This window comes from Aedes aegypti, chromosome 3, assembly GCF_002204515.2.
Source record: "Aedes aegypti strain LVP_AGWG chromosome 3, AaegL5.0 Primary Assembly, whole genome shotgun sequence".
NCBI lineage: Eukaryota > Metazoa > Arthropoda > Insecta > Diptera > Culicidae > Aedes > Aedes aegypti.
In genome coordinates, this window is record NC_035109.1 from 66619364 (window position 1) to 66645811 (window position 26448).

Here is a 26448-nt window from a genome sequence, read left to right on the forward strand (position 1 = left end):
ATATTAGTCGCGACGCTTGTAGTTAAAAAAAAAATATAATTAAAATAAATGTTGGTCCATATTTCTGTCGGATCCATAATACTAAAAACGCTGAAGCTGTGCTAAACTTTGAAAATCTTCAAAGTTGACGCAGTAGCCAACGCGTTAAGAAAGATTCAAAATAAAAAAATGGCTAGTTTTGAAGAGCAGTTGATTGTTTTGGTAAAGGAGTACTCAAAGGGCTCAAAAGAGTACCGAAACGCCCAAAAATAAGAGCATATATGGATGCACATTGCGGGCCAGCTAAATAAAACAGGTAATTATTAAATGTTTATTTTACTGTATAAATGAAAACATGAATCTCAAAATAACCTTTGTTTTTCAGTTGAGCAAGAAAAAGCTCGCTAGAGGAGCCTCAGGGACCGTTAAGAAATGGATCATTAAAATAACCAAAACGGCCGCTATGGAAAGCATAGATAGCGCCACCGTTGCCTTGTGTGTTTGACAGAACAGCAATGCTGTCACAATGTTAAATCCCATATACAGTGGCGCCTTTGTTTTGATGCGGTGAGCACTTGCAAAAACTACATTCAATGATCCATTCATCCAGGAATTCCTTTTTAGATCTGGATGAATCTAAAAAGGAATTCCTGGATGAATGGATCATTGAATGTAGTTTTTGCAAGTGCTCACCGCATCAAAACAAAGGCGCCACTGTATATGGGATTTAACACCTCCTGGATACCTCCAGGAATTCCTTGTGGGATTCCTCAATGAATTCCTTCAGGGATGCCTCCAGGAATTCCTTCAGGAATTCCTCCAGGAATTCCTTCAGGGATTCCTCCAGGAATTCCCTCAGGGATTCCTCCAGGAATTTCTTCTGGGATTCCTCCAGGATTTTCTTCAGGGATTCCTTCGGGGATTCCTCCAGGAATTCCTTTAGAGATTCCTGCAGGAATTTCTTTAAGAATTCCTCAAGGAATTCCTTTAGGAATTCCTCCAGGAATTCCTTTGGGGATTCCTTTAGAAATATCTTCAGGGATTCCTCCAGGAATTCCTTCAGGGATTCCTCCAGGAATTCCCTCAGGGATTCCTCCAGGAATTCCTTCTGGGATTCCTCCAGGATTTTCTTTAAAGATTCCTTCAGGGATTCCTGCAGGGATTTCTTCGGAGATTCCTCCAGGGATTCCTTCGGGGATTCCTCCAGGAATTCCTTTAGAGATTCCTGCAGGAATTTCTTCAGGGATTCCTTCAGGGATTCCCCCAGGAATTCCTTTAGAGATTCCTGCAGGAATTTCTTTAAGAATTCCTCAAGGAATTCCTTTAGGGATTTCTCCAGGAATTCCTTTGGGGATTCCTTTAGAAATATTTTCAAGGATTCCTCCAGGAATTTCTTCAGGGATTCCTCCAGGAAAATCTCAAGGATTCTTCCAGGAATTTCTTCAGGGATTCTTCCAGGAATTTCTTCAGGGATTGCTCCAAGAATTCCTTCAGGGATTCCTCCAGGAATTCCTTCAGGGATTCCTCCAGGAATTCCTTCAGGGATTCCTCCAGGAATTCCTTCAGGAATTCCTCCAGGAATTCCTTCAGGGATTCCTTCAGGAATTTCCTCAGAGATTCCTTCAGAGATTCCTCCAGGAATTCCTTCAGGGATTCCTCTAGGAATTTCTTTCAGGGATTCCTCCAGGAATTCCTTCAGGGATTCCTCCAGGAACTCCTTCAGGGATTTCTCCAGGAATTCATTCAGGGATTCTTTTAGGGATTCCTTCAGGGATTTCTCCAGGAATTCCTTTAGAGATTCCTGCAGGAATTTCTTCAGGGATTCCTTCAGGGATTCCCCCAGGAATTCCTTTAGAGATTCCTGCAGGAATTTCTTTAAGAATTCCTCAAGGAATTCCTTTAGGGATTTCTCCAGGAATTCCTTTGGGGATTCCTTTAGAAATATTTTCAAGGATTCCTCCAGGAATTTCTTCAGGGATTCCTCCAGGAAAATCTCAAGGATTCTTCCAGGAATTTCTTCAGGGATTCTTCCAGGAATTTCTTCAGGGATTGCTCCAAGAATTCCTTCAGGGATTCCTCCAGGAATTCCTTCAGGGATTCCTCCAGGAATTCCTTCAGGAATTCCTCCAGGAATTCCTTCAGGGATTCCTTCAGGAATTTCCTCAGAGATTCCTTCAGAGATTCCTCCAGGAATTCCTTCAGGGATTCCTCTAGGAATTTCTTTCAGGGATTCCTCCAGGAATTCCTTCAGGGATTCCTCCAGGAACTCCTTCAGGGATTTCTCCAGGAATTCATTCAGGGATTCTTTTAGGGATTCCTTCAGGGATTTCTCCAGGAATTCCTTTAGAGATTCCTGCAGGAATTTCTTTAGGGGCTCCTCCAGGAATTCATTCAGAGATAAAATGCGCCTCTTCTCTTCAATATGTTAAGTAGTTCACGATCTTCAAGAGTTTTAGGTAAAACGCGACAATGAAGAAAGGATACTCTTTTCAATTTGGAAGTAAAGCTTGATTCGCTTGAAAGAGTTTAAGATCTCCTGCCTAAATCCTCCAAATTCGGAACAACTGATCACGATAGGCGGCACTCTTTGCTTCCTCACTTGAATCAAAGAGCCTGACTAGAGCTGCTTCGATTTGATGTTCGGAAAATTTGTCTAGAGCATCCCCAACTAACCATGGAGCATTATATCATTGCATATATAATGCAGCTGCATTGCCGTAAGCCTATCATTAAAGTAGTTTAAAAGTGGAAAAGGACACTTTTACAGTTGAACTAATGCGAAAAGGACGATAAAGCAATGAAGCAATTTATAAAGTAATATTAATGCAGCAGTACAAATTATAAAGTGATGTTTGTGCATTGATACAATTGTAATGTAGGGTTAATGCTTTATTGCTTGACAACTCTTGAAATTTGTCGAATAAAAGCAATGTTGCATCAATGTTGTTGATATGCAGTAGAATACGTGCAATGTTATAATGCTTGTGGTTACTTGGGTCGAACTGTTTGCTTATTTCGATGCAATTATCAACATTATCCATTTCTCCCTTGGAAAAAAGCGCGCATTCTGGAGATACGTCCTATCTTCCATTTTTATCACGTTTAGTTTTAAATCCCGCTATTATGGGAGGAAGGAATTCAGAGATTCACCCTTCCTTTTGTTAAAAGTTCATAGTTGCAACCATGTTTAGTGAATAAACGAAAGAAGAACAGACCTTCTAAGAGGTTTTTTTTTCAAGACGGTGTCCAATATTATTACCACCGCTAGCTTTCACTAACGTGTCCAACGAAAAATCGAAGGCACGGGTCCAAACAACGATCGTAAAGCTATCAATAGTAAAAAATAGTACTGAAAAGTACTGTTTTTGTAGCACTGAGAAGTACTGCTTTATTGCTTTAGGTAGTTTTAAAAACTTCCCAAAGCAGAGAGAATTTGTGTACGCACAGCACGAAGGTACGATAGTGCATTGCGCACTCATGTTCATAATCGTGCTTCTTATACAGTTTATTTAATTCGAATCGGACTTTCTTTCGTTCCATTTCTCATAAAAAAAAATCCGTTCGTCATATTATTTTAATAATTTTTGTTCTGTATAATTTTCCATACTAATAATCGTTCTGGTTTCTGCGTTTGAATCCATGTGGTTCACCTATTCACTCTCACTTGGTTTTCGACATTTCTCTACACCTACGCTCCACGCTCTACATCCCTTATGCACTCGAACCCACCCACAACTACGACATTCCAACTGAACTACAACATATTTTCTTCACATCGGGGATTAAATATTCCTTTGTCAACGCGGGTAAAATGATACATTCTATAGTTTTTTTTTAACACATGCAAATGGCGATTGTTTAGCTTGTTTTTGTTCATTCATCTCCTTCGAATTCACTATGTAACACTGTAACGTATAAGTTACATAAGGGATGATTTCTCTCTATGTCTCACTGTTTGTGTGCCGGGTAGTTAATATTTGATATATTTTTACTCCTTTTACTGGTTCATTACAAATCTTTCAGTTCTCTACAATTGTTTCAATCTGTTTTTGCTACTTTAAACGCTATAAGTCTGTTTTATTACCTGTTCGAAGAACAATGAACTGTTCATGGGTGTTTGTAATTTTGCTGGCTTCTATCGCCAATTCAGCACTATCTCGTAACGATGCTGACTTAGAACTGTTTTATAGCGTGTATATTTGCGTATAGAAGTATGCAGATAGAAATGTAATGGGTTTGCGATGTGCGTGAGACCGAATAGGGTTGATTCTGATCATAAAATTTAGCTAACTAAGGAGTTGTCTATAAACTCGTCGGTATCTTACCTTTTGAAACAAGAGTTCAGGGGAGCATTTTGTTCACCAGTTTATTCTATGTATAATGAAAAAGCAGAAAAACCGGCTGCTTTTGTACAGAGACAACGGTCCTGTTCCAACATTTACAATCTCCGTAACACAAAATGAGACTATGGTTGTATGTATTTCCTGAACACTTGAAAATGAAGATGAATATTCACAGTACCAGTCTAAGCGCTAACCTAAAACGTAAACGATAGAAACTGTTTGAGTTTTTCCACTAGAATATTAAAGCTAGGAAGTTTAACAAATTCAATGAGCGGATTAATGAAATTTCCAGAAAGTTGTTCACATTAAAACTTATCTCATACTTAACTATCACCGCACGTTTCTTTTGACGTTTGTTCGTTTCATTCATAACTTCAAGCATACGTAAAATTGCAAAATAGGCAAAAAAATGAGGTTCTTACATTGCTAAACAGAAAAAAAATCTTACTGTGTGAACACGAAAAAGAATCAAAATTCATTCATTAGGCTTCCAGCCCGGCGTCAGGGATTCAGACTCGTAGAAGGCTTGTACACAGTTTGCAAGGTAGCATTACCCGAGGCCCACCGCTGCGAGTTTGACCACGTGGTTGCGAACTGTTTCATTAGTTAAGAAATGTAACCTTCCTGTCGTGTGTGGTCGAAACCCGCAGCCAGGCCAAACTGGGCTCCTCCCTTTCTAATCTAAAAGTAAATGAAACTCATCACTCTTGTCCGTTTTGAATTGCTCGCTCAAATCGGAAGCTGACGGTCGTCATGATCAATCAGTGAAAATGGTGCCACAACTGTTGTGTGATAGCATTCGTGGGCCAAAGGTCCACGGTATATGCGTGAAAGAAACGGGCAGCACTCTTTCGAAAACTTAAAACCACTAAATAGTTTGAAATAGGTTTTTTTTCATCAACTCTAATGCTTGCACTCGTTCTCGTAACTCTTAAACTAGGGGCTTCGGCAGAATAGAACAATCCAATTCCTCTGGAAGCTTCTACGGCATATATGCGATATACGAGCCGCATCTGTAGTCCTGCTATTGAACGACCTCGACTTGTCTCTAATGGGAATCGATAAACTCGTACAAACACTTGGGCACCTGGTTGTGGTATTCTATGGCGTGACGCTGCAGGACCCGGGCGGCCAGGCAAGGACAGGCGGGTATACTTGATTGGGTTGACCAGCTCGTGGAGGCGTTGGTTCTGCAACAGCGACTCGAACGTGTCGCCATCCAGATTTTTGGTGTCCTGCGAAGAAATGATGATAATTAGTAAGACCAATTTAATTCAGATTTTCTTTGAATTGGGTTTGATTCGGGTTTGGATTGTATTTGGATTGGATTTGGATTGGATTTGGATTGGATTTGGATTGGATTTGGATTTGGATTGGATTTGGATTTGGATGGATTTGGATTGGGTTGGATTGGATTTGGATTGGTTTGGATTGGATTTGGATTGGATTTGGATTGGATTTGGATTGGATTTGGATTGGATTTGGATTGGATTTGGATTGGATTTGGATTGGATTTGGATTGGATTTGGATTGGATTTGGATTGGATTTGGATTGGATTTGGATTGGATTTGGATTGGATTGGATTGGATTTGGATTGGATTTGGATTGGATTTGGATTGGATTGGATTTGGATTGGATTGGATTGGATTTGGATTGGATTTGGATTTGGATTGGATTGGATTTGGATTTGGATTATTGGATTGGATTTGGATTGGATTTGGATTGGATTTGGATTGGATTTGGATTGGATTTGGATTGGATTTGGATTGGATTTGGATTGGATTTGAATTGGATTTGGATGGATTTGGATTGGATTTGGATTGGATTTGGATTGGATTTGTGGATTGGATTTGGATTGGATTTGGATTGGATTTGGATTGGATTTGGATTGGATTTGGATTGGATTTGGATTGGATTTGGATTGGATTTGGATTGGATTTGGATTGGATTTGGATTGGATTTTGGATTGGATTTGGATTGGATTTGGATTGGATTGGATTGGATTTGGATTGATTTGGATTGGATTTGGATTGGATTTGGATTGGATTTGGATGGATTTGGATTGGATTTGGATTGGATTGGATTGGATTTGGATTGGATTTGGATTGGATTTGGATTGGATTTGGATTGGATTTGGATTGGATTTGGATTGGATTTGGATTGGATTTGGATTGGATTTGGATTGGATTTGGATTGAATTTGGATTGGATTTCGATTGGATTTGGATTGAATTTGGATTGGATTTCGATTGAATTTGGATTGGATTTGGATTGGTCAAGGCTAAAAAATACATTTCGTCTAGTTTTTAAGATTTTGCCAAGCCCATTGGTTTCTATTGGGTTAATTTTGTTTTCTGTGTACCTTCTGAAACGTCAGATAGGAGCAGTGTTAAAAAGTAAAACCCCTACACTGGAAACATTCTACAAGTTTGATTACGGTGTTTCAAGCGTAGATTTTCTCTTATTGTAAAACATGCCCATTGAACGCGTAAAACCAGACGCTATCAACAATCCAAATCCAAATGGAAAACACGTTAATTTACAATTAATCAAAAACATTGCTGTAGGGTCCTAAAGCCCTGTCCTAATTTTAGTACCAAACGCCTAAATTTAGGTCAGAAACTCATGTTCACTAAATTTTTAAATGAGTCTGGTTGATTTGAGCCAAAAATACATTTTTAATGGTTTTTGAGACCTTGTCACCCCCCTTGGTTTAAACTCAAATTTTGGGTGTATTTTGTTTTCCGTGTCCCTTCCAAAATGTCAAATAGGAACAATCCCAGTGTTAAAACTATAGGCTCTGCGGCATTTTGCCGACAGAGCGAACGTCAAACATGATCAAAAGTGTCAAGGTTCATATTTGGGATTGGTTCCTAAAATGTTTAATGAAATCTTGTTTTTATTTAATGACACGAAAGAGCATGTTACTGTAACTATTTTAGCATTTTTTCCCGCTCAAATAACGGCTACATCATATTTAAACTTTAATTTAAAAATTTAGTCCATAAATGAACCTTGACACTTTTGATCATGTTTGACGTTCGCTTAGTCGACAAAAACACCACAGAGCTTTTAGTTTTAACACCGGGGTTGTTCCTATCTGACATTTTGGAAGGGACACGGAAAGCAAAATACACCCAAAATTTAAGTTTAAGCCAAGGAATGTGACAAAATAAAAAAAATGTTTTTTAAACCTAAACTAAAGAAAAACATTAAACAAATTGAGTAAACATGTGTTTTTAGCCTAAACTTAAGCGTTTGGCATTGAAATCGGGACAGGCCTTTAGGACCCTATTATTTTAAAAATTAAAGTTTAAATATCTCGATGTGTGGAAAATTTCTTCCCAGGAATGGTCCAAAAAATCACATTTTTCTGATCGCAGTACACAGTTGAGAAGAAATGTCAATTCAAATGGGGCTCTCTGTTGGACATTCTGTTTCGCTCAAGAAAATTAAAGAAATTCCTTGACTAAATGGGTCAAGAAATTTCCTACAAAGCGCCCCATTTGAATAGGGTCCTAAAATGTTTGAAAAAAACTTGTTTTTATTATATAAGATGACAGAGCGTGTTATCTTATATAATAAATTGGCAAATTTTCCCGCTCAAAGAACGGCTATATCATATTGAAACCTAAATTTTAAAAGTGGGTCAAAATTTGAACCTTGACACTTTTGATCATGTTTAACGTTAACGTAGTCGACAAAAACGCCACAGGGGCTCAACGTTTTTACACTGGCGTTGTTCCAATCTGACATTTCGGACGGGACACGGAAAACAGAATACACCCAAAATTTAAGTTTAAAGCAATGAGAGTGACAAAATCTCAAAAATCAGAAAAAATAGTTTTTTAGCCGAAAACCAAGGAAAAGCATTTAAATATTGAATAAACATGTGTTTTTGGCTTAAACTTAAGCATTTGTTATTTTAATTGGGACAGGACTTTAAAACCCTAATGACATTTCTTCACAACTGCTACCAGAAAGATGTAGTTTTCTGGACCATTTCTGGGAAGAAATTTTCTAAGCTCCGAGATAGGCGATTCCTTTTCTTGTCAGTAACAAACCAGCCTTTAGTCGACATAAGGGCCCACAGTCGACAAAAGGGTCGACAAAGACGCCACGGGTTTTTATTTTTTAACACTGGGCTTGTTCCTATCTGACCTTCCTATCTAGGAAGGTACACGGAAAACAAAATACACCCCCAAAATTTAAGTTCGATCCAAGGGCTGCGGCAAAATCTCAAAAAGGGCTCATTCATTTATTTCATAACGCTAAAATTTGCTATTTTAGACACCCACCCACCCCCTTGTAACGCTTTTTGTATGAATAATATTCAGTGTTTATATGGGCCGTAACATCTTATGGACACCCACCCACCCCCTTCAGCGTTATGAAATTTGTGAATGGGCCCTAATAAAATAACATTTAAAATTGAATAAACTTCAGCGTTTGATTCGAAAAATGGGACAGGGTTTTACAATTTTATTCTCTATTCCATCAAAATCAACCCGGAACCTCCGATACTCACCAAATGCGCTCCATACTCCAGCAACGTTTTCGCTAGATCGGCCGGGCAGGGTCGGGTGAGGGCCGCTAAATGCAGGGGCGTATTTCCGGCTTCGTCCTGTGCGTTCGGATCGGCACCGACCTGGAGCAGTGCTTTGGCGAGGCGTGGCGATGGCAGTTGACAGGCTGGATAGCGACCGACCAGGGCCGCCTCCTTGTAGCACGCAAGATGTAGCGCCGTCCGTCCGGATTTGGCTACAATCTAAAAATAACGTTTCAAGGTTAGGTTCACGGGCTTGTAGAAGTCCCATTAGATACTCACTTTTAAACTGACTAATTCGTAGAAAGCACGCAGGATCTGATGCTTCATACTATCACAACAAATTTCCTCGTCTTCGTCGAGCAGTCGCGCCAGAAGGCAGGCCAAGTGCAACGAGATGACGAGGGCGCGGTTCAGAGCCGTACTGTCCCGTTCGTGTGATGGCATCTGCTCCATCATGCGCTGGCCGAGTTGCACTTCGCGGATCGATTTCTTGAAGATGATCAACATGTCAGAGGTTTCGATCGGAGGCACAATTCGTCCGCGGGTAATCGGCCGGCCGGCTTCCCCAAGCATGAAACTGAACAGTTCGGCGAATGACAGAAGCGAGGATTGCGTCATTGGGTTCAGGGGTTCCAGGATGTTCTGCTGCATCGACAGGGCGTACGTCCACAGTTCTATACACCGGTCAAATCGACCTGAGTCGGCGTAGACGGCACCTCGGAAGCGAATGTAATAACTGGTATCGGGATGGACCGGTCCGAGTATCCGTTCACGTATGAGAAGCGCCTGCATACGCATCTCGTCTGGGTCCATAACCAGCTCGTCCAAAGCGCTGAGGTCATTCACTTCCTGGGCGTAGTCGTAGGCGGGAACCTGTTCGCGCACGGGTTTCGGCAGGACTGGGTTGTTGCTATATCTGGAAGAATCAGATCTGAGTTCATTGACCATAGATGTCATGACGTATCAGTTATCCACAAACCTATCTTCCATGGCACGTTTCCAGAACGAGAGTGCACCGAGCATGTCACGTTTCTTGTCTACATAGGTTGCACCGAGGAGTTCGAGGGCAGCTATTCTATCTTCCCGTTTCACGAATGGCAGGCTAATGAGGTGTTCTACGATGGGCAGGTGTCCTGTAACGCTGGCAGCTAGGAGGGGTGTCATTCCTGAAAGTGAAGTTCCTTGTGTAAGCACTAGAATCAGTTGAGGTCAGTTGAGCAACTCACCATAGGAATCTACGTCCATTGTAGCACCATGCTGCAGGAGCAGTTGGAGAATTTCCAGCGAGCCGGACTCGGCGCAATCGTGCAGGGCGGTGTTGCCTTTCACGCTACGCCGGTTCACGTCCGCTTTGAGCGATAGAAGGTAATGTGCAATTTTGTAGTGTCCCTTGTAGCAGGCGATCATCAGGCAGGTGTGACCGTGACGATTCGCCACTTCGATATCTGCAAAAAAGACGCGCGTCAATCATAAGTTTGAAGAAACGATCCTAGATCGCAAACACGGCGACACCTACCGGCACCGTGTGAAACGAGATATTTGACGATTTCGTAGTGCCCATCGAAGCAGGCCGCTCGCAGGGGTGTGCTGTTGGTTTTGGTTGTACTGTTCACTTTGGCACCGTGCTGAACTAGGAGTTTCACTATGCTGGTGTGGCCGGCGGCTGAGGCGCACCATAGGGGAGGAGCGCCCTCTATCGTTTCGCCGTCGAAAATCACTGGAAAGAGGAGGCGTTTAGTAAATATTGAACCAAACGGAATCCAGAAGTTGGAGGTCAGGAATTGAGTACCGCTCTGAGGTATGTAGGGGAACACGGGACAGTATAGACACCCTAAGGAATTTGCCTATTTTTACTGTAAAGACATGAATATTATACTGTTTTTTATGTGCAGTATGCTTTTTAGAGTACTTAAGCATTTGTTAAGCATGGTTGCATAATTAGGAAAAAAATATTTTGTTTTCAAAAGAAGGTTTGAAAAAAGCTTATATTTGGTAGTCGCCATCAAACAAGCGGGGCAAAGTGGACACCCCATGTAGGCTTACTAGAAGAATTTTTCAGAAAGGAGGACATTTTGCTTTACTGGTTTTGAAAAAGGAGGACATTTCAAAAATTTGCCATATCTTAACAAATGTTTATTTTTGGAAAAAATGCTATTGGAAAATAATGATAAGTGAACCATTTCTTCAAGAATTAACCTGAATCACTCAAAACCAGTTTGAGGAAGCAAACATAGCGAAGTTTCTACACCCAACACTAAGTAATGACAATTAGAACACTTAGACAAAGTGATAATTAGAACACTGATTAAGCTACTTACAACAGTGATAATGATCAGACGAATCTTAATTTTTTACCTTTTATACAAAACTAAAGTTAAGGGCATACTTACAAAACATATTTTATTTTACTCTGAGAAGTGCAAAAATTTTTGATTCGTGATTTCCTGAGCAAACGGGGAAATCATTTTGTAATTTTGATTTTTTTTTTCCTAAATGTTTAAGATCTTTTGTATTGTTAAATAAATGGACTTTTATTCCGTTCGTGACCAAAAAAAATTAAAAAATCTTATTACAACTCTTCATATTGTATTTAAAGTTGAAAACATTATATGACACATGAATTCCGCTGTCCTGAATATAAAACACTGTGTCGGTTTATTGATTAGATTAGATTTTTAAATAAAATATGCAAAAAGTTCAAGTATATTTTAAAAATGACCTGGGGCAGACACGAACATTCTGAAAACGCCATTATTTTTGTTTATTTTTATACTTTCAAGCCCGGGGTGTCTGGTCTCTGTGCATTCAGATCGACTTTTTTTGTCGAACAGTGTAATAGCGTTTTCGATAAGATGAATAGATGGTGTGCTTCTTCTAGACAGATTTCCATAGAAACGTTTTTTCTTCACTATTTTTTTTGTTAAATAAGAACATACATGGACCTGTATTTCTCATTTTCAAGAAGAACTTAGCTAATACCCTTTAAATTTGGTTGATAAATTTGCCCTGATATAATCCCAATATTATTGTTAAAGAATATTGTGCTATATAATCATAATTTAAGTGCAACCATTTTTATCTTGATAACCCAAAAGCATTTTATACCCGATAGATCTTCATGCAGCATGGGAAAGGTCGCTGTTGACCGAATATGCACAGCGAGGTGATAGGAAAGAGTTCATGAAGATATCCTTCATTATCTAACAATTAAGCATTATCTAGCAAAACAAATCAGAAACACTTTTTCAAAAACGATTCAAAAATCTTGGAAATATATAAACATATTTAAAAATTTAAAATTCGTAAACGTATAGAAAAAAGTGAAAATTCACAAAGCTACCAACATTGGTTTCAAATTGATAAATCCTTTATCCGTATCCAAGACTGATATATAGCTAGAGATTCTCAAGAATAAATGAGCAGAAAACAAATGGATAAATTGAATATTCGATTTATTTGAAAATGGAGGACATTTTCAGCTTAAAGGAGGACGGGAGCACGCATGATCAAAAAAGAGGACATGCCTCCCAAAGGATACCATCTGGTAAGCCTACCCCCATGGGGCAGTATGGACACCTTTATGTTTATAGGAAAATTGTGCCGCGATCGTTCTCAAAACCCCGAAAAATGAAGTACACATTCAGTAAACCATAGTGACAGGTCACTGTGTCACTGAAAACATGATCAAAACCAATTTACGACATTTTTCGTAGAGATGCAATATTGAAAGCCTCCAGGTTAGTTTAATATAGAAAATTGACGATTTTCAACCGATTTGTGGTTCCGCTTCATAATCATTGCATTGAATGCTCAATATTTTTGGATAATTTTGTATTTGAAGTTATATTTCTTTCTCTTTAAAGTGTCAGCTCTACTTAGTCCCCTGGTGTCCATATTGCCCCAACAGTATAAGAAATTTTCATATAAGTTTTTCAATGTCTTAAAGTACCAGAAAAAAATCTACTATATTTTTGAACATAGCATAAATAATTGAAGATTCAATCAAGAGCTACATTATCGGTCAACTTGCAGTCATTTGCATCTGAAACCTTATTTGGTGAGGTGTGAATGTTATAATTTTCGAACCAAATGAAATCATGCTCAATTTTTCGATTAAAAATCAATGTTTTGAACATTTTTTCTGAAATTTTAGTGGATAATTTAGTCTTCCAACAGGTAACTGAAATATTGTTTGCATTGAAAGTGTAAAAGTATTCGCTTATGCAAAGATACAGGGGGTGTCCATTCTGCCCCGGGTGTCCATACTGCCCCCGGTACCCCTATTAATTAAAAACATGTAGACATGAGCAATGCATTTCAAATCCATTGAACAACAATTAACTATATTTTGGAGTTCAGCTGTTCCCTTAGCGATTCCTTGTCTAGATATTTATCCAAAGATTCTTCAATTATTCAAAAGATCCTACGAGGTATTTTTTCACAGATTCTTTCAGAAAATCCTGCAAAAGTACTTTTTGAAGGAAATCAACTCAAAAATCCAACAATAATTCATCAAAAATATCTCTGGGAAATACGCCTGTTAATTCTTCTTCCCTTTGCCATACATGGATTCCAGTGCCCTTCCAGTTTTTAGAAATTACTCACCGAAAGACAATACAACCATGATTTTTGTAAATGATTCTTCAAGACATTCTTTAAGAAATTGCATCTGGAATTATTCCAAGACATACTTTAGCAAAAATTGTAGGAATACTTTTACAATACAAATTCCACACAATATTTTCCCAAGAATCAACTGAAGGATGTTCGAATCAGAGAACTCTGCTTAAGCAAGAAACCCTATTACATTTAATGAAACTATTTATAATTCTTCTAAGAGAACTCGGATTTTTAAAGAAAACTTTCCTGCCTTTCGAAAATTTATTTGAAAATTTCTCAATCATTTTTACAAGAAAAAATGCGAAAGGCCTTACTATTTCATTGAATTATGGTATGTATGTTGAATGGAAATAAATTATAGTCAACTCTCCCTAACTCGTTATTAACCTTTACGTTACCGGCCTCCGACAAGGCATTTTCAAACAGCTGCCATTTCGACAATTTCCATTCGATTTTTTTTAACTACCCTCAGTTTACTTTAAAAAGGTTTCAGTTATTTGTCATAAATGAACAATTCGGTCCTAAATTTTTTTAAGGTGAAGATGAATCGAAGCCAAAGTTCAAATTTTCAAGAGCACGGATTTGGAGAACCAAACATCCGTTTGAGCTGAAAATCTAATCGATTGGTCACCACCAGCTAGTGACCAATCGATTAAGTTTTCAGCTTGAATGGATGTTTGGTTCTCCAGATTCGTGCTCTTGAAAATTTGAAGTTTGGCTTCGATTTATCTTCACCTTAATGAAATCTTGTTTTTACTTAATAACACGGAAGAGCATGTTACTGCAACTACTTTAGCAATTTTTCCCGCTCAAATAACGGCTATATCATGCTTAAACTTTTATTTAAAAACTATGTCCATAAATGAACCTTGACACTTTTGATCATGTTTGACGTTCGCTTAGTCGACAAAAACACCACAGGGGTTTTAGTTTTAACACTGGGGTTGTTCCTATCTGACATTTTGGAAGAGACACGGAAAACAAAATACACCGAAATTTTGAGTTTAAGCCAAGGGGTGTGACAAAATTTAAAAAAAATATAAAAACATGTTTTTTGGACTTAAACCATCGGAAAACATTAGAAAATTGAGTAAACATGTGTTTTTGACCTGAGCTTAAGCGTTTGGCACTAAAATTGGGATAGGGCTTTAGGACCCTATTCTGTATTCCGAACCATGCCGGAGATATTCCGGGTTGTACTGGGGTCACGAGGGTGCCAAATTCGGTAAATGTAATTATTTTTTTTTATTTATTTCAGCTACAACTTTAAAGTTCTTATGTAAAACGTGAGATAATGGTCGATTGTCATAATTTTAACATAAATTGAATAAGCGGACCGTTCCACTATGGCCGGTTTCCATACAGACTGGCGGCCAAAAATATTTTTTTCATCTCATGTCGTATTAATGAGTTTTGTGATACAAATTTTATTTTCAAAAACAAGTTTTCGAGACTAACTTTTGAATAGGGCCTATAGCAAAATAATAAGTTTTGTTACTAATGATGTATATAAGCCATTTATGCGATTAACGTTGTGCAAACCATTATAAATATTATAACTTACAAAAAAATGATGATATGTATGATTAAGCTATATTCAGTCATCCTCTAAATTATTTTTTAGCTGTTTTTAATAGAAAATAATTAAAAATATTGGAAAAATTTAAAAAACCCTAAACCAAAAAGTGCAAATTTGTGCAGCTAAATTCTTCACGATCCTTTAGTTTATACCTCAAAGTACCCTTGGAAACAAATTTTAGCCTGGGACAACTTGGGACAAAAAAGTATAGGATGTGTAAAGTTTCGATAAGAAATCAAATATATTTTTTCAGTGCACTCCACGCATTTTCCCGACCTAAGGTACGAATTTTTATTTCATTTTATTTTTCTAAGATAGCTTTTTAAATAAGCTTTCGGACAGTGTATAAAGATCTGTATAAAATATTACGATTATGCAGTATATTGTATTCAAAGTGTACCTTGTGTTTCACTGATTCTTTTAGTTTTCTTAAAAACTCTAACTTTGACATACTGTATCAATTAAACTATACAAGATCCTGCCCTTATATTCGAGGATTATCTTAATAGAAGTGTTTACTATGGAATGATGCACAAGGAAAACCTATCAGAACAAGTCATTTTTTCGATTATTGGCCACCTGACCGCCCATAGTGCGTTCCGTAACATCGTAGCCGGTTCCACCAGGGCCAGTTTGGGGGACCTTCTTTTTCATGTCCAAAACATACCGTGCGACGTATCAATCTTCGTGAATTCGAGAGAACATGTCAATAGAAGAAGTAAAATTACGGTACAAACAGAAGCGGCCACTCCAGATCGTGGCAAAGATTCCACGACCCAACTAACATTTAGTGCAAATGTAAGGCCCTCTTTATACGGCTTTATGCTGAGTAAAGGCGCTGTACATACGAACGAAAGCTTCTATGCGATCCTTTTACCAACAAATCTGACGAATCTACTCAGCTACTTTTAAGCTGTGTTGACAGCCCCTATTCATACCGATCATTGCTCTATCTCGACAGTTATACGACAAGTAGCTGTGTAACATCTTCGGAAGGCGCTTTCTCAATCATTTCGCAACTGTTGAATAATTATTATACAGCTTCGCTGTATTATCGATTAAATATTATTTTCAAGCTGTTTCACAGCTTCCGGAATTCATATCATTAGTATCGGAATTTAATTTTCCCAACGTTACCTGCCACCGCTTGGAATCGAATCTGCATCCACGATCTCGACGCTGTCCTTGTTGCCACCACAGTCTATATCGAAAGGCAAAGAAAACACACCGTTTTGTTCTACATCGAAAACGGTTCACACAATATTTTATAATGATCGTAAAAGATGCCATAGCCGCGCTTACACCACTTCATCAGGCTGTAAAATGGTGCGAAACGTCAAACGTAATGTTTACATCTAACAAGCTGAGTAGATGCGCCACAAGTTGTTGTTTTACAGCATACTGCTGTATGCTCGCTGTACAACTAACGACAAAGCGCTTCTTAAATATATATTGAGCAGCATAACAAATCATATTGTATAGAAGCAGCCGGATTGACGATGGCGAGTTTTATTCCACATCATTAGGTTGCTATTTTTTACGGTGTTGAGTTACAGCTTAGTGAAAGCAGCAAAAGCAATAACTGACGAAATTTATTCAGCTAAGATTTGTAGCTGCAAAACGTTTGCGTTACAGCTGTATTAACGCTAATCGTTCTATTTTTTGACAGCTTTCATTTTTTGCTGAGTTCGCTGCTTCAATTCAACTGTTATACAGCACAAAGCAAATAATCTTGGCTTATAGCGCTAAAATTGTTAGTTGGCGAGGGCCTCTTTGGGGACATTTCTGTTTTATGTCTAAAACATACTGTGCGATGTCTCAATCTTCTTCAATTCAGGAGAACATGCCGATAAAGGAAGAATAAACTAAATATCCATAGCTGTGGCCACTCCACAGCACCTGACACAGGTTCCGGCAGGGCCTCTTTGAAGACATTTTCGTTTTTTGTTGGAAACATACCGTGCGACGTTTCAATCTTCGTGAATTCAAGAGAACTTGTCCATAAAACAAGAAAAAGCTCGGTACGAACAGATGTGGCCACTCTAGATCTCCAGGCACAGATTCCACGAGGGCTCCTTGAGGAACATTTCCGTCCAAAAACATACCGTGCGGCATCTCAATATTCATGAATTTTGAATAACTTGTCAATAAATGAAAAATAACACTATAATAAAAGATTTGGCCACTCCAGAGCTTCTGGCACAGGTTCCATAAGGGCTTCTTTGGGGATATTTCTGTTTTTGTCTCAATCTTTGTGAATTAAAAAATAACATGTCAATAAAAGAAGAATCAACTTATTAACATGTGATGTGGTCACTCCATAGCTTCAAGCACAGGTTCCACCAGGGCCTCCTTGGAGATATTTCTGTTTTATTTCCATAACAAATCGTGTGACGTGTCAATCTTCGTGAATTCGAATGAACATGCCAATTAATGAAGTATGAACTAGGTATCAACTAATAAGGTCACTCCTAAGCAGTGCTGGGAATGGTAATAGTAGTAGGCTTGAATTTTCGCGAAAATCACGTAGCTCTCCAGTACAGTAGTTCAAAAACGTGAATCTCATCAAGTAGCCTATGTTAGGTACACGAATTTTCTAAATCATGAGTGTCATTGAAGGCTCTAAATGCGGGAAATGCAGCGGGAAATAGAACATTTTTCTACAGTAATTCTGGGTTGCCCTTAGCAACGGATGTTTTGCTATTTTCAAGGCTTTTTGCCTACAGCAGCGATGGGCGTGAGTTTCACTGGCTTCGCTGACTGTGATTGGCTTTGCTTGGCTACTGTAGAGTGAATTTCAAGATTTTTCCCAACCCTGCTCCTAAGCACCTGGTTCCGCCAAGGCCTCTTAGGGGACATTTCAGTTTCATGTCCAAAACCTATTGTGCAACTTTTTTTTTCTTGTTTCTGTTCGGGATGAACCACTGCGACCAGTTTTCTTTGATCTTTTTGTGGTATACCCGTGTTTTTTGTTTAGTGCATGACGTTCTACTCCATTACCACAGACAAACAGACGTCACACTCTCATCATTGTCCATCGACCACCTTTTAAACGTTCGATTCAAAAATATGGTAGGTGGCCATTCCGCCACCCGCAGCGCTCGCATCGTTTTTGTTCGCGTTTGACGTTTACACACTACCGCCATCTGTTGGCCAGTCGGCCAAATACACTAAATTTAGCATTGAGCGTACATGTTCTCGTGACTATGATTTGGATCGAGATGTGTTCTAAGTGTTACGTCTGTTTGTCTGTGCCATTACTGTTGAGAAATAATGGAGTAGTCGGTTTTTTATACAAATATCATTCTTTACCATTTTGCATAGAGGCTCTTTAGAAAAAGATACCGCTATTTATACCTTTTGGAGAAAACAGTTTGTCACCATTAAACTCTCAAAAGCGCGCCCCTTAATCAGGTTCGGCCACGGTTGAATGATACTGATTTTGACCATGCATCGGTACTCTAGCGCATCAAATTATTACTTCTACTTATAAGGTTCAAAGTCGTTTTTTAAACCGTGACCAGGTTTCATCGCATGAGACATTAAGATCAGTTTCAATCTTCATGGATTCGACAGAACATGTCAATTAATGAGGAATAGACCCTGTGTTTCCACTCCTGAGCATCACGTAAAGGTTCCAGGAAGGCCTATTTTATGACATTACCGTTATTTGAAGGAAAAAATATGTCAATAAATGAAGAATGACCTCGCTACCAACAGATCTGGCTACTCCAGAGCACAAGGAATAGGTTTCACCGAAAACCTTTTTGAAAATTTTCCGTTATTTGAAAAAAACATGATGTGCAACGGGTAAAGCATAATGAAAATTCTGAAAAGTATTCAAATAAATCTAGGATAAAATACATACAAACTGATGTGGCTTCTCATCACTGATGCAGCCTTAGGCAGGATCTTTCTAAACAGATGTTTTTCACGATTTTGGGAAAATCTTTTATGCAAATCTTCATGAATACGTCAGGAATGCACTCCGCAACTAGTTAAAACTCAGCAGAAAGTTGAGAAGAAAACTAACAAGAAATCCACCAGAACTTTTCGAATCAAAGAAATCATCATCAGGAATCCAACAAAAATCTTTAAAAAGTTTTGGCTAGAATGTTACCAAGAATCTATTCTAAACTTCGAAGAAAATTTTCTATTAATTACTCAGGGTTCTCAATAAATTTGTTTATAAAAAACTTAGAAGGAATTCGCTTTGGAACTCCTCACGAATATACCATAAAACAGTCTTATGATTTATGAAATCCCTTTGGCTTACTGACCTTTGGCATATTTACTGCCAATAATTGTTTTAACAGTATAAAAAAGAACAACCTATTGCCCGTTTAAAGAAGAGAAAATTCGACCAAACGTCGGTTCCGTCAATCGTACCGCTTATTCATGAATGGAGGAATTCCACGTGCAACAGAATCAAAATTTTGCTTAGAATATGTTAAGAATTTCATCTAGCCAGCAATTATCTAATTTGCAACCCATTCAAGATTTCATGTGTTAGCCGCAAAAGGTTTTCCTACAGATTAGTGTTCGGTCCATTGATTGTGTCACTAGCCCCTACGGGGGAGAGCGATGCAATAGAAATCAGACGTGTCCGGTTCGCGCAGTGCGAAGAAAAAGTGGTGTAAGCCAGTCATAATTGTTTGGTTCATCGATTGTATTACTTGCCCCAGCTAGAGCGAGCGATGGGACCGGAAACACCCACTAACCCAATGTACTTTCCAAGACAATTGTGGAGATGCAGAGGTATATTCAGTCTTTGAACTCTCGATTCGTGCTCTTTGAGAATGGTTAGCTAATCCCAAGCCCCATTCATTAAATCTCTGTGCATCTTCGACTGCTTCGGTCAATCAAGGAGTGCAACTACGAAGCGGTCATCTATGCTTGAGCGGTCATTATCCGCAAAGGTTTTACTTACAAATTCTTCATGCATTTTTTATTTTTTTATTTTTGAAGCTTGAAACTGAATAAGCCAGTTCATTCGCCCCAATTCAAATTGTATTGCTCTGGAGTGGCCAAATCTTCGTTTATTGACAAATTCCCCCGAATTCATGAAGATTGGGACGTCGCACCGTATATTCCGGACAAGAAACGGAAATGTCCTCAAAGAGGCCTTGGCGCAACCTGTGTCAGGCGTTCAGGAATGGCCAATTCTATGAAAATTTAGTTTATTATTTCTTTACCGACATGTTCTTTTGAATTCGTTAGGGAGGTATCGAGATACAGAACACATATTTTTCAACTTTTAAAATTTTCTTTTATTTGTCAAATTACATTATAAATAGTATTATTAACGTGAAAATAGTAAAATTCCAACACATTACCCTATTTGACTCTTTTTTGACAATCTGGAAATTTTTAAAATTTTGTCACCCTGAAATGGGTTGTAAACCTTAATTTTACTGTTAGTATAATCATAATATTCAAATTCATAACATTAGTTAACATTTCCATATTTGAAAAAAGAAGAAAATATCGAGTTGGAGAGGTAAACTTGCATAGAAAACTGAAACTGATAACATCGAGTTAGGTAACATCGAGTTAGAGAGGTATCGACTAACAGAGGGATCAAAGTATGCCATATTGAAGAGACCGCGCATTTAGTTAGGGAAAATATCGATATAAAGAATATCGAATATGGGAGAGTTGACTGTAACACGGTCCTATTTTTTTATAAAGAAATCCTATTTTTAATTTTATTTTTATTAATACGAAAGTTCTTACAGCAAATTAAGAATATTTTTCCGCTCAAATAACATCTGTATAATATTTGAACTTTTATTTAGAAAATGAGTTAAAATATGAACCTTGACACTTTTTATCATGTTTGACGTTCACTTAGTCGACAAAAACGCCAAATTGGGATAAGGCTTTAGGGCCCTATTTTCAAATGCTTCTCGTTGATTTAAATCCAAAAATATTGTTTTCCGTGTTTTTAAGATTTTGCACACCCTTTGGTTTAAACTTAAATTTTGAGTGTATTCTGTTCTCCATGTCCCCTCCAAAATGTCAGATAGAAACAACCCCAGTGTTAATAAGGAAAGCCTCTGTGGCGCTTTTGTCGACTTGTGAGTGTCAAACAGGATCAAAAGTGTCAAGTTTCATATTTGGACCCATTTTTTAAATTAAAGTTGAAATATGATATACCCGTTATTTGATCCCGAAAGATTTACAAGGTAGGAGCAAGAATACGTTCATTAAATAAAAACAAGATTTTATAAAAAATAGGATAGTTTTTATTTCGATAACTTTTGAGCATCAAAAATGTAGAAAACATCATTTCTACATTTTTCATGCTCAAAAGTTATCGAAATAAAAAGTTTTGAGTAAAGCCGGTGTCCGGGCAGAGATACTTACCGAATTAGATTTTCACAGGATATTTGTCGAGAATTCGAATTGTTCCATTCGAAATTCATCCAATAACTGCGCTTGAAACATTCCAAGATACTTTAGGCATTAGGGTAAGTCGCTAAATGTTGAACGATCTAATTTTTCGCCAAATCTTGAACATCCCTCCCCATAAGAAAAGCACGGGTTGTTCATCACTTGGCGAGAAATTAGAAATTATATTGTTTAACAATTGGCGACTTACCCTACTCCTAGTATGTGTTCTTCTGCTATGAGTTACTCAATACTTAAAGCGTTTTTCTAGAAACTTTTCTAGTAATGTTTTCCTGACATCTCCAAAACAAGTGAGGAAAGGAGTTCGGAAATTGAACTTTGACTTATGCCAAGAAATTTTTTCTGAAAAATAAATCCGTGTGATATTTCTAAAAAACAGCCTAGAAAATGTACAAGGATCTGTAAAATAACTCATGGACTTTTTTTGTTTATTTTTTCTTGAGGAAGTCTTAGAAGATTCCCTAGATAATAATTCGTAGGATTTTTTAACGAAATTTCTCGAAAACATTGGACAGAATCTCTAAAGAAAAAAGTTTGTGTAGGAATGATCAGAAGGAATCATGTAAAAATAGCTGTAGTATAAACTAGTGTGAAAACTTAAATTAACTCTTGAAAATTTTATGGAAGTTTTTGAGAAACTTTCTAAGAAATGTTTGATAAAACTGCAGGCGTAATACTTGGATGAAATGCTGGAAAAATTCCAAGAAAAAAATAATTCGAAGGAGGAAACGTGGCTGAATTCTTCAAGAATCCACATGAACATGCGGAGACATTCTTGCAAGGTTAAAAAAACTTAAACTTTTTTTTTGTTTTCAAACACCCTGGAATAAACCTTTGTGGATTCCCTCGGAAGAAATTCTGTAGAAATTTCTGAAAGATCTCCTCAAAAGAGTAACAACTGGATAATTTGCTTGAAGGATAAGTGAAAAAAAATATCCGGAGAAAATTCTAGGATTGCTGTGGAAAACAAATAATACCGTTTTGATTCGAATCCCGGACAGCTTCAAATTCCGGACACTCTACTTTGTATGGGAAAGATTTCACTCGAAATGTTTCAAAATGGGCCGTCAAAAAGTTCCCAATTTGAATGATGATTTTTATAAACATTTCACATAGCAATCCATGAAAATTTACAATGTTCAACTAGTTTTGACGTCTTTCTAACGGATTAGTGCATTTAGTTAATGATTCGACTATTCTAATTGTGTTTTTCATGAGCTGTCCGGAATTCGAATCAATGTGTCCGGAATATGAAGCAAAAGTGTGGTTGTGTCCGGAATAAAAATCATGAAGAGGCCGAACATTTTTGTTGATTAAAGTGAATTAAAGCCGTGGAATCCAAATCTTCACCCAGCATTCGGAATTGAGGTGTTTACAAGGCTTGATTACGCTAAAGTTGTATAGGGAACGATTCAATTTATATATGTATCGATTAGTTGAAGTTCACTGAACCCTTAAGTGTCCGTAATATGAATCAAAACGGTACCTGAAAAAAATACTGGAGGAAGCAGCTTTGGAGTTCTCAAGCATTTCTTGGAGCAAAATCAGGAGAAATTCTGTTGAGCATCCGTTGAAAAATTACTGAAAGTATTTTAAGGAAAACTGGTAGAGATATCTATAGAAGAATTTCTGGAGAGATCCCTGAAGGACCACTTGAGAGCTTTTGTAACTAAAATAATTATAATAATTCCTCTGAGGAATCTGAGACGAAATTTTCGAGAAGCCTATTAAACCCGTTATAGTCTCTGAAGGTTTCTTTGGAACCCGTACAATTTTGCATCATGTTTCAATGCAAACAGAAGAAGGAAAAAAAGCAGTGCTGTTGTCCTAATTTCCTCATCTGTTTCTAGATAACAAATAGATGAACAGCAACAATTGAATTTGGGTAGTTTTTTTTCCTTTGTGCCGAAATGACTCTGCAAAGATCGCAAAAGTTATCAAGGAAAACTCAGGATGCTTGAAACATGTTTCATAGCGCAGAAACTTCATTAAATATTTCACTGGAATTTCTTTAGCAATTTAAAAAAAAGTCACTCGAAAAATCGTCATAATCTGCTCTAAATATGTTTATGAATGATGTAGCAATATATAAGTAGGGATTTAATTAAATAATTTTTCAGGAATTAACTAAGAATTACTTTCAGAAATTTCTACGGCAATCCCGAATCAGCCAAGAACTTCTAGAGATTATGCAGTGGAAGTACTATAGAAATTGCTCTTAAAATCGTCAAGAGATTCAGTCACGATTTGATAGATCTCGAAGAGGATTGCTCCATTTGTTTTTGTAACGGTTAAAGAAGTTTCTTGTAGTAATTTTTACAGTTGGTTTCCCAGGATTTTCAGATCTTAGTGAAATACCTGGTAGAATATTTGAATAATACCTGGGATGATTCGAAATATTCCTCCTAGTAAGAAGTTCGAATAAACATTTATCCGTAAAATATGTTCAATGCATGAAAGGTGTTTCCCTTTCTTATATTCATGAGCAGCCAACAAAAAAAAAAAAGTTTTTTGTGAATGTTGGGTAAAATTTTCAACTTTTCGAAACAATGATTTCCATGAATTTGAACTTTAAAAGGTTCATGTTTCACATGATTTAAGCAAGGGAAATGTGTTGTTTACTAAAATGGCATCTGAATTTTAATAAATATTATCAATCAGAAAGCAAAATACGTTAAAAAGTCAGGCGCGATGGGTGCCAGTACTTGTTTTAAGAATATAAAACATTCAACATTTGCATTATCAAATAAAAATTTCAATAAATAATCAAAAAAAAAAAATCAAAGTTACCTCGGATTACGGTTCACCCATGCTAGCGGTGAATGTAGATCAATTTTGGGATAGGAGAGAAATGTTGACGTTGTATTTGTTTTATGGAAGCCGCGAAGTCCTCTGCATTTCCACAAGAAAACACTAGGGGTTCGGGTGGGAATGGATTGTTTAAGGGATTCGTTTTGTTAACCCGACCAGTGGATTACAACAGAGTTGTAACAGATTTTGTTACTCAGTAAGCGCGTTTTTTCTAACATAATATGTTATAATTTTGTCAGGTTAGGTTAGTAGTTAAAATAATAAAAAATACAACACAATTTCCTCTACACTAAACGAAATATGTTATAATTTGAACAAAAATGTAACTCATTATGTTTCAAAAAAAAAAAAACAAAAATATAACTCACTTTTTTTTTATAATAAATTTTGTTATAATTCAGTTATGGAAAATAACAATAACTGAATTATAACGAAATTTGTTATAAAAAAAGTGTTTCTCTTTGCCTCAGAGCGGTTACCTTTCCACGTAAGTAATCAGATCCCATCCTACCTGATCCTGACTGTTCGACGTCGGCATGGCACCGTTTGATCAGATACTGCACTACGTCGAAGTGTCCATTCCGGCAAGCGATCAGCAGTGGGGTGGCGCCACCTGTCTTTGCCGTCACCAACATTTCGATCTCATTCTGTGGCCGTCCGCTGATGTATCGCTGCAATGAGAACGGAAACAAAAAACATTGTTGTTACTCAAGTGGACTACTTTCTGGCATGAGACGTACTGAAGTACTTAAGTCTTGAGGTGTAATGGTTGTTGATACCGAGCTTGTTGATTACAAATAGTGAGTTGAGCCAAAACAGGGAAGTGCGTTCTCATCGTCGACTGTCGCCTGCATTTGTTGCATAAATATTTAAAGTTTCGAATGGTTTCTATAAATAATCAGTCGGGTGGTCGTTACACAGTATGTGACAAAAAAACTGGGAGGTTTTCAACAAGGTGATAAGGTGTTTGTTGTCTTGATTAATGCACGTTTATGGACAAAGGACGAAGCCTGCGAGTCATCTGTTGTAGAGCTTGAGCTTGAGATTGAGCTTGATTGGCCGCCCGTGGATGCACTCCAGTATCGCCAGATCAGCTGCACTTACACAAGGAACCAACTGAATGACTGCTTGGGACTAACAGGCATCCTCAGTGTATAAGTGCTGGTGATCTTCTATTTTTAGGCAACAATGGCACCTGCCACGTCAGAATGCAGACCAATGAGGGGAAGGGGGAGGAATTGATGATGCATTGAACTGACTCCCACGTAGACCGTATATTCCACTGCATCCACGCCAGTTCATGCGGGAGTGTATGTATTGGGGGAAAGGCATGGCAGAGAGGTTTGCTTTTGTGGTTAGCAGACTGCCTATGTATCAGGCGTAAGAAAGGCGTGCGCGTGGAAGTAGGAAGCGTTAGGGAAACGGTTTCTTGTCCGTCTCTGGTTCTAGCGTTTGCTATGAACGAATAGGTTGAGTGTGATATATTTAGAATGAAGGATAGAAGTAAGTGAGAGATATACAACTACAAAGTACGAGGAAAGGGACGGGCCTGGGATTGAACCCATGACCTTCTGCATATGAAGCAGAAGCGGTAGCCATCAGACCACCAACCCCGTCTATTCTGCGAGTCATCTGTTGTAGATTGCAAAAAGGTGGGATATTTTTTCTCATAATTGCAAAACTGAAAAATCTCTTCTAATGCTTCCAAAACTCAACTTATAATATTTCCACATAAACGAAAAGCTCTTTATTTGAAACCTTCAAGTAGACATGTTGTTACGATGAGAGGGGTTCCAATAAATTGGTCAGATGAAGTTAAGCATCTAGGGCTGATGCTAGATAAGAATTTAACTTTCAAAAATCACATTGAGGGCATTGAAGCCAAATGCAACAAATATGTAAAATGTGTTTATCCACTTATTAAAAAAAATCGAAACTTTGTCCTAAAAACAAGCTTTTGATTTTCAAACCAATTTTCAGGCCAGCCATGTTGTATGCTGTACCAATATCGACTAGCTGTAGTAATAATAGAAGGAAAGCTCTATAACGTATTCAAAATAAAATTATGAAAATAATTCTGAAGCTCCTTCCCTGGTATGGTACTAATTTTGAAACGTTGGAACATGTGTCGAATAAAATTATCAATATTATTT

At 37.7% G+C, this 26448-nt stretch overlaps 1 protein-coding gene across 1 annotated transcript in view; it reads right to left on the bottom strand.

The window, feature by feature from the left end:
• Nucleotides 1–8811: 8811 nt before the first annotated feature.
• Nucleotides 8812–26448, bottom strand: part of LOC5574464 (protein fem-1 homolog CG6966) — a 257589-nt gene continuing 239952 nt past the window's right edge. Inside the window, exons 2-7 of the mRNA XM_021848954.1 lie at nt 24807–24966; nt 10388–10588; nt 10098–10316; nt 9851–10037; nt 9151–9787; nt 8812–9090 (exon numbers count right to left, since the gene is read on the bottom strand). Coding sequence (XP_021704646.1) covers nt 8812–9090; nt 9151–9787; nt 9851–10037; nt 10098–10316; nt 10388–10588; nt 24807–24966 — 1683 coding nt within the window. The remainder of the gene's footprint in view (nt 9091–9150; nt 9788–9850; nt 10038–10097; nt 10317–10387; nt 10589–24806; nt 24967–26448) is intronic.